General features: G+C 37.3%; 1 protein-coding gene across 3 annotated transcripts; it reads right to left on the bottom strand.

Moving 5' to 3' along the window:
- Positions 1-10,604, bottom strand: LOC104213823 (ATP-dependent zinc metalloprotease FTSH 4, mitochondrial-like). Of its 3 annotated transcripts, XM_009763370.2 has the most exons (8): positions 10,369-10,604; positions 5,307-5,394; positions 4,522-4,596; positions 4,181-4,429; positions 3,769-4,014; positions 3,373-3,497; positions 1,451-1,927; positions 1-1,129 (listed from the first exon to the last, which is right to left on the bottom strand). In XM_009763370.2, the coding sequence occupies exons 1-8, from the start codon at positions 10,393-10,395 to the stop codon at positions 221-223; spliced, it is 2,196 nt and encodes a 731-aa protein (XP_009761672.1). In that variant the 5' UTR covers positions 10,396-10,604; the 3' UTR covers positions 1-220. The 3 variants fall into 3 exon arrangements, with proteins under 3 accessions (XP_009761672.1, XP_009761674.1, XP_009761675.1); XM_009763372.2 differs by lacking the exon at positions 4,522-4,596 and having other exon boundaries at positions 10,369-10,602; XM_009763373.2 differs by lacking the exon at positions 10,369-10,604 and having other exon boundaries at positions 4,522-4,674; positions 5,307-5,396.
- Positions 10,605-11,623: the final 1,019 nt, after the last annotated feature.

Raw genomic sequence — 11,623 nt, forward strand, 5'->3', positions numbered from 1 at the left:
TATGATACGAGGACTTGAAATTGAGAGATGCACTTGAAAATACATGATCACCTGCCGTTAAACTGTTAAAAAACCTTTGACCTCAAATTAACCTATATATATGGATTCCCCTCGCTAACAGCAGCTCGACAATGATTCCCAAAGGGTTGGAAGTCTTGCATGAAAATAATCAACTATATGCACATTGAATTGATAAATAGTTTTACCAATGTTTTCTGAACTAAGGTCCTACTGGAGCAATGCCTTTGGTTTTGGCAGCGGCTGCAGCAGCAGCGGCCGCAGCTGCAGCTGCACTTGGACTCGAGGGAGGTCTTGAATTGGACTGTGATGTACTTTCAACTCTAACTAATTGATGTTGTTGTTGCTGTGTTTGTTGAGAACTGACCTGGGCAATCAAGGCCTTGATCTGGCCTCCGGTTAATGTCTCCTGCTCAAGCAATGCATTAGCAAGCGCATGAAGCTCTTTACTGTGGGTAGTGAGAATCGTTTTTGCGTTGTTGTAAGCCCTTTCAAGTAATTCTTTTACTTCCTTCTCGATAAGAAGCCTAGTCTCAGTGCTCATACTCCTCCCGTTATCGTCGTAGTTGTGAGTAACGAGCCCCACTTCTTTGCTCATACCAAACTTGGTGACCATGGCTCTCGCTAGCTTTGTTGCTTGCTTGAGATCATCAGACGGACCAGAAGTTACTTCACTTTCCCCAAAAATGAGCTCTTCAGCAACTCGCCCACCCATTGTAACATCAAGCCGAGCAAGCATCTGCTTACGAGACATGGTAGTCTCGTCCTTTTCAGGCAATTGAGCAACCATACCAAGAGCCATGCCTCGTGGAACAATAGTTGCTTTGTGCACCGGAAGAGCCCCGTCTGTATGCATTGCTACAAGTGCATGGCCACCTTCGTGGTAGGCTGTGAGTTTTCTCGTCTCTTGGGATATAAAAGCCGATTTACGCTCACTTCCCATCATGATCTTGTCCTTAGCATGCTCTAGATCAGCCAAGCTTACGGCTTTGGCACCATCCATTGCAGCCTTCACAGCAGCGATATTCACCAAGTTCGCAAGGTCAGCACCAGAAAATCCAGGAGTACCCCGAGCAATGATCATAAGGTCAACATCGTCTGCCTTCAGAATCTGCCAAACAGGATATTCTTTAGATGAGAAATTAGCAATGATAGACCAAACATGGAAAAAAGGAAGCTTGACATAGTGCAACATAGTAACTCATTTTTATTCTAGGACATGAAAATAGAGAGTAGCAATTTACAATAAAAAAAATAGCAACGAGATAAGAAATGAATCAATAACATTTATTGCATCTTTGAAAACTTCGAATAATCCAGCGTGCAGGGTACATGAAAATATATCGCCAATACACCAGGAAAGAGGATGTGACGCACAACAGGTTTATCATCTAAAACAATAAATGGGAAAAGAAAACAGGGGAAAGATTACCTTTGACATGTGAGATTCAAGAATCTGTTTCCGCCCTTCGACGTCAGGATTTGGGACAACAATGTTGCGATCAAACCGTCCAGGTCTCACCAATGCCTTATCCAGTGACTCAGGAAAATTAGTGGCAGCAATCACAATGATACCATCATTTTGTCTGAAGCCATCCAGCTCGACAAGCAACTGATTTAAAGTCATCCTCATATATTGTTGGTCCTTTGGGTTACGGCTTCCTCCAATAGCATCAATCTCATCAATGAATATAATGCATGGTGATCGCTTCTTAGCAGCGGCGAAAAGGTCTCTCACTCTCCGAGCTCCGACACCGACAAACATTTCTTCAAACTCGCTGCCACTGCATGAGAAAAAGGGAACCCCAGCTTCTCCAGCTATGGCCCTCGCCAACATGGTCTTACCAGTTCCAGGGGGACCAACCAGTAATACGCCTTTTGGGAGCTTGCCACCAAGACGAGTGAAACGCTGTACCCAAAAGTTCGCTGAAATGAGCAATTGCAAAATATTTACCTCAAACCCTTAAAACAAAGATCACCTCTCAAGTCCCAGCCAGAATCTATGTTGCTCGGACTCTCCGAAAATGTCTCCGGGTTTGTGTCAGTATCCTCCAAAAGTAGTGCATTTTTGGGGGATCCGACACGGGTGCAGCACCATTTTGGAGAGTCTGCAACATAGGCTAGAATAAACAATAAAAAGCAGTGGGGAAATGTGAAGGGGACATATTGCAGCTAATGAGACGTTAACACATTTGAGCCATATATAACCACATTTACTAATCATCAAAAATAAGAAAGTCATACATTACAAATTCTACTGTCCAAGATAAGTATCTTTGACCAGAAGTGGAAACTATAGGCAACAGTTTAAAAGATTTAGTATAATAGAAGGTAAGCAAAAGCACCAATAGCCACCAAAAGCCTTCTCGTGTACCCTTTCTCCTCTTTTACTACCTAAGGGTATCTATTGCTCGATGAAGACTGAAAGCAGCTGATTCCACTTGAATGTTATAATAATGGTGTAGCTACTTTGAACTTAGGGAGGTCAAAACCTAAATTCCCGTTTTTTTTTTCCGGTTTTAAGCAGAATTTTCATGAAAAGCTAAAGAAAATACAGAATTAAACAAATTTTTTTTACAGCTAATGACATCCATTTAAGCTCTCGTGTACCTCAGCTCGTGGCAGTCCATATTAGATTAAACTCACAAGTAAACACCGTGTTTTTTTGTATTCTTAATTCTTTGTTTTTTTTAATAAGCATCACGTTGGAATAGAAATTCTAGAGTATCCTAAGTAAACTTGTAGGTATGTAATGGTTGGCTGTTCGGAAACATGTTGTTTTCCGTGTACTTTTCAATCATGTTTATGATATACTATTCACCAAATGGACATGCAATAAGTGACCATTAACTGATTTGACTATCACGGCCAAAACAATTTACTTTGATCTGTGTTTAGGCACCATTATAGCATAAACTAAAACTTTCAACACTTAACCTAATCAGAGTTCAACAGCTGAATTAATTGAATGATCATGACCTACTTATGAGCACAAGGGGAATAACCTTATAATCCTCTAACTTCTCCTTCTATCCATAATATCTTCGCCCCAACAGAACACACTGTAGATATAATTAACAACTGATGAAATGTGTTCTCGCACATTTCTATCCTTGGGATATTTTCAGATGGGTGTTGAAAGAGGGCTAGCGAGAACACTGTCGTAAATGATGAACTCCAGTCCTGCATTTCTAGTATATTACTGAATGGAACAGCAAAGAACAAAATTCATCACTGTGTTTTTTTTTGTTTACTTACCTGGATTAATGACACAAATATCAATAGGACTTTATTTTGCAGATGAAGTGATTGAACTGCTTGTGGTTACTGAAAAAACCACCCAGATTAACTCACCTTAGGATCTCGGAGATAGTGAACAATTTCTTCCAGCTCAGATTTTGCCTCATCAACACCCTTCACATCGGAAAATTTTGTATTGGTTTCCATACTCGGTTGCACTTCCTCATTTAAACCAAGTCCTGATTCAGAAAATGGATTAAGAAAAAGACAGTAGTAGAATGCATCTGAATAAAGTTTCAAAAGCCAAGCAAAAATGGGATAATTACATTTTTGGCCCGCCCTAAGAAATAATAGCCGGAAAATGTATATTTTTGGATATTAAGTACAAATATACATAAAATATACATAATCAGTGTATATGTTTTGAATATTTGGGCTAGAGCCTGTAATTATTTTCGGCCGACGGGACAAAAATGAAAAAGTCCAACAAAAATTGCAGAACTCCTATACCTTTGCTTATTCCTCTATCTTCAATGAGAGCACCAATTCCTGAAATCAAGAGAAAGGCCACAGCCAGAGACCGGAATGTACGCCATAACTGTTCTTTGAAGTTACCTCCTTCAACAGCCACCATATGTATAGGAGTATTACGAGTACCAAGAACACCATCCTTTGTTGCTTTCCCAACATTCCTAAAAGCAGATAGTGCCCCTAAATTTTCTTCCTCCACATGAGAACTAGTAGAACCAGAAATCCCTGAAAACAGCTCTCGTAAGCACTATTGGTATCCATGCTAAACTAATTAAAAAGACAGAAACCCTCATCAGCAAGTACTAAATGTTCAATATTTAGCGTAAACTATTATCAATGGCGAGACAACCAAACAATACAAGGTAAGAAGAGACATTCTAATTATTACTACCTCTCTGCAAAGTCCGGAGCAGCTCACTTTCATCAAGTTTGTCAGCCTTTACCAGTGCCTTAACATACGCCGACACTGCTCCTGGATTAGAAAGCAATGAAGGTTGGCTTTCAAACAACCTTATGACTGCCTCTTGGTCATTTCTATGATATGCAGCATTACTACTATCATTTGTTTCACGTGCTCTGCGGCCTAGACTGCCCACATAACTAGACTGAAACCTTTGTTTGATATTTGCAACTCCATGCACTGCACACAAAAAAGAGACAAGTTGGAAAAAGAACATAAGGTTGCTGGCTCAATCAAAAGATGACCGAAGTTGCTTCCAAATTTGAAGTTACCAATTGTAATTTCATGTATAAATACTGTCATTGCACTGAACTGAATAGGTTTGCTTGCTCTTTCCGTGAAGCATACTAAAGAAACAGGTTGCATTCGAGTTGAGAGGTTGCATGTTCATTTACAAAAGATGGTAAAATGGTCTCCAACATTCTCTTGCAAAGCACAAGAAAACTGTTTAAACCAAATTATTTGCAAAAACAATAAACTACAGGGAGAAAATCAACAGTATTAAACTACCTATAATCAAAATTTACACCACTTTGATAACATGTCTAGCATTAAAATACAAAAACAGTTTTTTTGTTAGCGACATGCAAAGGTAGACAGACATAGAGAGATTTCCAAGAAAATCTCAAATGTTCAATTATTTTCTACTAGTGTGCAAATCTAATCTAGCAAGACTTATTTTATAAAAGCAGTTCCAAAAGGTTGACATAATAATCTTATTTCGACGTCTAGAGAGTTTTTCTTCCACTTGCTTTGGTACATTATTCATGTCACACCCACCTCATTCTTTAACTTACTGAACCTTGTTTTCTAGATCGTCATCTGTGTCTAGCTACAAGTAAAGTGATTAGAGTATTTCACAAAATTTAAGGTATGGCCATTGTTCAATTTAAAGAACACAACAGCTGAACGTTTTAGAGGACCATGAATAACATGCGGAAAGATAGGATAAATTACATGGGAAAAAAATGCCATGTCATCAACCATATGATATGACATCTATTTAGAGAGAAACAAAGAAACTGTACTCCATGAGTGCCAAAAACGCAGAGCATACCATCACTTCCTATGATCCTTCTAGAAGTAAGATACGTTCTATTGAACAAAGAGCTTAGCTGCCTCAGTTGAGATTGATGCCTCTCAACCTATAAAACAAAAGAAGGTACTATTACAGACATAAAAGGAGAGAAAATAGGGAAATAAAACCATCATAAAACACGCAGTGTAAGATGAGGAACACTGCCAAACTAAATACGACCAATCTAAAAAAAGGCAGCTGGGAATTTATTTTTTTTCAACACGAATATTTCACCTTAGAACAAAAGATACTGGTAGAAACACGTAATGAGCTAGATGAGATACAATCAATCAACTACACCTCAATCCCAAATTAGTCGGAGTTGGTTAAATGAAACATCTTTATCCATTAAGCTCTATCAACTCCATCTCATTCCAATACTAAATAATGAGTCTTCCAAGTCAAGTTAGTGATTATCAAAGACTAGAGGTTCTCCAAATTTCACTTATCCCTGCACGGACATATAAAACTCCAAACACAATAAAAAAAAATTTACTGCAAGAACCAAACCAGAGCTAAATACTCTGAAATTCCAATATTTTTTTTTTATTTGCCTCGGGTGTCCGAGTCTCTTCGAGCCCCGACTAAACCCAGGGGTGCACAGGCTCTCGGCAAGGAGTTTCCCGCAAGTACACCACGGTTAATTGAGGTTTTACCTAGTCCGATGGCCCTCAGAAATTGTTTGCACCCAGTGGGTTTCGAACTTGAGACCTTGAAAGGAAGCAAACCCCAAGGCTCAAGTCAATTGCCACCAGGCCAACCCCTGAGGGTTAAATTCCAATATTTTAATAGAAAAGAAATAGCATAATAGGCTAGTAGATTCTTGTACTTGCCCCAGTTTGTCATCCCGGTCCCTGTATTCTATAATTTGTTAGGTGAACACTTGTGCTTGTTTGAAACTCTATGTATTAAACCCTTTTTTGGAGAGGTCAGTACGCGTGCAACACAATTGCCTCCAGAGGTCAGTATGCGTGCAACACAATTGCCTCCACGTAGGATTCCATGTCACTATTTAGTGTCACATATGAAATAATATGTTAAAAATTAAATTAAAACCCCCCAAAACCTATTTCCCTCATTTTACACAGACTGTTTCTCTTTCATCGTCTTCTCTGCTCTATCTCTCCTTCGTCTTCTTTCATTGAATTTCCGGTCATCGTTTTTTGCGCTTCTTCTGTCATTTTGTGGTAAATATTGTCATCTCTTCTTAACTCATTTTTCTTATCTCTTTTTTTTAATTTCGTTTTTGGCTCGTTTATCAGTTAATGGCTAGGTTAGGTCGCTAATTAATGCTCTTAAGTATGTCTGAATATCTTTTTTCATTCTGTTTGCTTACTGGTTCTGTAAGCATTTTGAAGCACAAAGCCCCTTTATTATACTGTCATGCATATAGTGACATATTCGATTATTCTGTTTCGCTTTAGGTCTTTTTGTTTTGTTTGTAAAATACCAAATTAGTCTTCGATCTGATTTTTTTTGTGAAGTAAGTTGGATTTCATTCTGGGTTGTGGTTCACCAAGTTATATCGTAATATTATATGATTTTTGGGGGAAGATATAGAATCTCGGATGCTTTTTTTTTTTATTTGCACCGGGTGTCCGATCTCTACGAACCCCGACTAATCCCGGGGGTGCACAGGCCCTCGGTAAGGAGTTTCCCGCAAGTGCACCACGGTTAATCCAGGTTTTACCCAGTCCGATGGCCCTCAGAAATTGTTTGCACCCAGTGGGTTTCGAACTTGAGACCTTGAAAGGGAGCAAACCCCAAGGCTCAAGTCAATTGCCACCAAGGTCAACCCCTGAGGGTTGACCTTGAAAGAATCTCGGATGCTTTATCAGATAAAAAATTAGAGTTTTTTGTTTGTTTGCTTATGGAGTCCTATAAAGGTGTAATTTTATCAACAAAATCCCAAACAAGGACGAAAAAACTGGAAAAAAATTAAAGAGAAAGAAGAGAGATGATTTTATTAAGTACCCAAGAGAGTTCCAACTAGGTTCAACAATGGAGAATGAATGAAGAATAAAGAAGAAGGCTGTTAAATAATGGGAATGTTACTGCTAGGGCTTTCTAATAAGCCTCACGCCCCTAAAAGGCGTGTGAGTCACGCACCGAAGCCAAGTCAGCCTTATAGTCTCGGTCAACGTCATAAGGGTTTAATATATAGAGTTTGAACAAGTACAAGTATTCACTTAACAAACTATAGAATACAGGGACCGGGATGACAAAACGGGACAAGTACAAGAGTCTACCAGGCTATTCTGCCAAAAGTAATAGAAAGGATTCAATCTTGGAAAAAGAAACCCATAAAACTAGCAAGATTTGGGTTTCTATGACCTAATAGAGTGAAAACCCAAACCATCAGTCAATTAGTGGCAGAGCCACAGCCAATGAAGTGAAATCCCCTACGTTGGAAAATGTACTGCCCAAATAGGGTAAACAATTTTGTCATATATATGTAAGCTTTCATATCCCCTTTATTTACTTTAGGTTGCAAGTTTGAAACTTTTGAATCCCCTTGTTAAAATTCTTGATTCTGATATTGCAATCAATCAAAAACACCTCAATTCTAGGCTAGTTCAGGTCAACTATACGAGTCGTCATAAACACTTATCCACGCGGCACGGACTTATAATCTAGCCAGAATACATAATTTTAGAGCAAACACCAAAGCAAATTTAAAACATAGCAGGAAAAACTAATCCTTAATCCTAACTAGTTGGTATTGCCTATAAGTTAAATAAGATATAGACTCAAAAACATAAATACAAAATAAAACAAAAAACGCTCTTCAGTTTCATAACCATTATTATAACAAGAAAAAAGAGATAAAGCAGTTATAGTCGAGGCTGGAACCAAAAAAACAACATTTTGAACTCAAGCGACCAAAATAGGTGATAAAAAATGGATGAACAATTTTATATATAGCGCATAAAACATATGCGCTATACGTTAACGGGGTAACTATACACAACAGATTTGGTGTTCTTTGAACGGTGGGAATGACTAGAGTTAAACAATTAGAATGTGTCTACTAATTGTCACTTAAGCTACACACACTTATATATCATTGAGTGCTTATTAGTATCAAAAACTAGTACGCCTAGTGTTGTATGATATTTTAGACTAAGGTTCATTTGATTCACGTACTAATTATGCATAGGCTGATTATACTTTACATAATAATGTGAAGATTATTATACAGTAAATAACATTGTTATACGATAATTTTTTACTTTTAGGGAATTTTGTTTTTAGTTATTCGTATTCATGTAGTGCTAACATATGTACTCTTATTCCGTATTCTATTTCACATAACTAATACGCAAATTCTCGCATAACTTATAGAGATATTCACAAATGCAGAATTTAATAAAGCCAACCAGATGTTGTATTGAAATACACGGCCTTTTATACTATAATCAAATATTGTATAACTTATATAAATACTTTATGTTGGAAATAATTTGTTAATACGATAAATCAAACAACCCCTTATTGTTTACAGAATTTTGAATCAGTTTATCAAAGACTGATTATTTCCAACATAAATAATCGGAATTTCGTATTGGGGAAGTGTATAACAAATCGGAATTTAAAGCTTCTAAGTAAAAACAGTTCAACTTTGTGAGCTTTGGGAGCGTGACTGGCTTTAGATTTTAAGTGGAATATGATAGAAAAGAAGTGTATAGCGCATCATGCGCTATACATTAACGGGGTAATTGATCCATTTATTTCATGCGCTATATATAAAATTGTTCACCCTTTTTTTAACACATATTTTGGTAGTTTGAGTTCAAAATATTATTACTTTGGTTCTGGACTCGTTATAGTCTCAGTAAAACAGTATACTTGGAAAACAGTAGCATAATACTAAACCAATCCTATTAAGAAACCAAAAAGATAAAAACCCAAGTTAGGACCGAGCTAATTACTCTGAAATTTTCAATACAACAACAACAACAACAAACCCAGTGTAACCCATAAGTGGAGCCTAATGAGGGTAGTGTGTACGCAGACTAAGAACCCCTACTTTATAAAGGTAGAAAGGTTGTTTCCGATAGAACCTCGGCTCAGAGAACAGTGGAGATAAGATAAAGCAGCCAAGTAGCAAACAATGGTAACAACAATGTAATATGGAAACGAGCACGAATGACACAACACGTAATGATAAAGACACATGATAAGATAATACAAAAATAATCCTAATACTACTGGTAAGCCTACGAGGAACACACTACTATCAGCCAACCTACAACCCTAATCCTCTATCTCCACACCTTCCTATCGTGGGCCATATCCTCGATAAGCTGAAGCAGCCACATGTCCTACCTTGTGAAATTTTCAATACAACAACAACAACCTAGTATAATCCCACTTAGTGGGGTCTGGGGAGGGTAGTGTGTACGCAGACCTTACCCCTACCCCGGGGTAGAGAGGCTGTTTCCAAATAAACCCCCGGCATCCTTCCCTCCAAGAACTTCCCACCTTGCTCTTGGGGAGACTCGAACTCACAACCTCTTGGTTGCAAGTGGAGGTTGCTTACCATCAGAACACACCCTCTTGTGAAATTTTCAATAATTTAACAAAAATAAAAAGAAGGTTCAATCTTTGAAATAAAAACCCATAAAACTACCAGTATTAGGGTTTCTCTGACAGTAGCATAGCACTAAAATAATCCTAAGAAACATAAAAGAGAAGACCCAAGTTAGGAACAAGCTAAACACTCTAAAATTTCCAATAATTTAATTGGAAAGAACAAAAAGATTCATTCTCTGACATAATCGTACGGAACAAAAAAACAAAGATAAACCCCAAGTTAGGAGCAAGCTAATTACTCTAAAATTTCCACTAATTTCATAAGAAAATTTATAAATATCCAACCTTTGAAATAAAAACACATAAAACTACAAAAATTAGGGCTTCTCTGACCTAATAGACTGAATTATCAAACCATCAATCAATCAATAAACCAAACAAAAATGAAATTAAAAAAATCTTTCCGATGAAATTGAAAAAAAAAGGTTTGAATTAAAGAAGTGACCTGGGTGAGAAGGCGCATTAAAGCCATCTCCTTTTTTCAAAAGAAAGATTGAAATATTTCTTCAATCCCTTTATATATCTTGAGAATTTCCTCCTGTTGTTCACTATGTAGTTTTCTTGATGCTTTGTGTCGATTTTTCAGAGTTCCATTTGTTGATGGAAAAATGCAGGAGGAGAAAAAGTGGAGCAAGATAATTATTTTGTTTTTGTTTTTCCAGAGGAAATATAAATATTTGGCTATTTACTACAAATAAATAAATAAATGGACCATTCTATTTTGGGTAATATCTCAGTTGGTTTGTTTCAGCTTGGAGGCCCTATTACGAGGGGCAGAGCTAGAGGGGTGAGCGGGCAGAGTTCGGCGGCGAACTTAATAGTTTTAGTTCGACCTCTGTATTTATTTTAAAATTTTTTATTGAATATATATAATTATTAATTTAGAACCTAATACCTTAAAGCAATTAAAATTTCAAATCAATAAATTTGAAATCCTAATTCCGCCTTTGCCTATTATAGTACTGACTGCTAACTTGTACATCGCATAGAGATAGTTGAATTTTAATTATTATTATTTTGTTTTAGGAAAGGAGTCAATCATATTTACAATCGTTAGTAAATTATCTCGTATTTATCCTTATTACTAGTTTAGGAGCATGTGTGTTGCACGTGTTTTCCATGACAGTTAGTACAAATTTATTTAAATGGCACATACATCATTGAAATATGTGTATGATTAACATGAAATTTGAAGGGAAAAAATACAAGATCATGAATAGTGAGCATATTCGACCAATTTGACAGTTGACTCTAAAGTAATTAGATAACGTCTGAACATGCAAAGTTGAACATTTATTTTTAGTTATGGTGGATACAAATATATGAGTTTAAAGTTTTTATTTGTTTTATTTTTTTTAAGCTTCAAGATTACGCTTTATAATATTCTTTCCCATCTCTCTAACGTCTCTATCTCCGACCTCCGGCGACCACCGAATCAGGTAAGACCCCCACCCCACCCCACCCCTTGTCTTCTTTTCCTCTCTTTCTCTCTCCTGCTTTCTTCTCCTTCCCCATTACTTTCCTTTCTTTCTTGTCTTCTTGTTTGCTTGTCTTCTTGCCTCGCCCCTTTTGCTTCCCAAATCTGCCCCCACCCCCTTATATTCTCGTTTTCTTCTTCTCCTTTCTTTGTACATTTCATATTGTTGGGGTTACACCAGTGGTAGCGGTGATAGCTCCTTCTAGTTTTTGGGTCGTGGTAT

Source organism: Nicotiana sylvestris, chromosome 9 (genome assembly GCF_000393655.2).
Source record: "Nicotiana sylvestris chromosome 9, ASM39365v2, whole genome shotgun sequence".
Taxonomy (NCBI): domain Eukaryota; kingdom Viridiplantae; phylum Streptophyta; class Magnoliopsida; order Solanales; family Solanaceae; genus Nicotiana; species Nicotiana sylvestris.

Excerpts from the sequence above, each read along its gene's own strand:
- LOC104213823 (XM_009763370.2), bottom strand. The coding sequence starts at position 10,395 with ATGGCTTTAATGCGCCTTCTCACCCAG. Across the intron at positions 5,395-10,368 it reads TAATGCGCCTTCTCACCCAG|GTTGAGAGGCATCAATCTCA; the intron begins GTCACTTCTTTA and ends TTTGTTTTATAG. Across the intron at positions 4,430-4,521 it reads TATACATGAAATTACAATTG|TGCATGGAGTTGCAAATATC; the intron begins GTAACTTCAAAT and ends TTTTGTGTGCAG.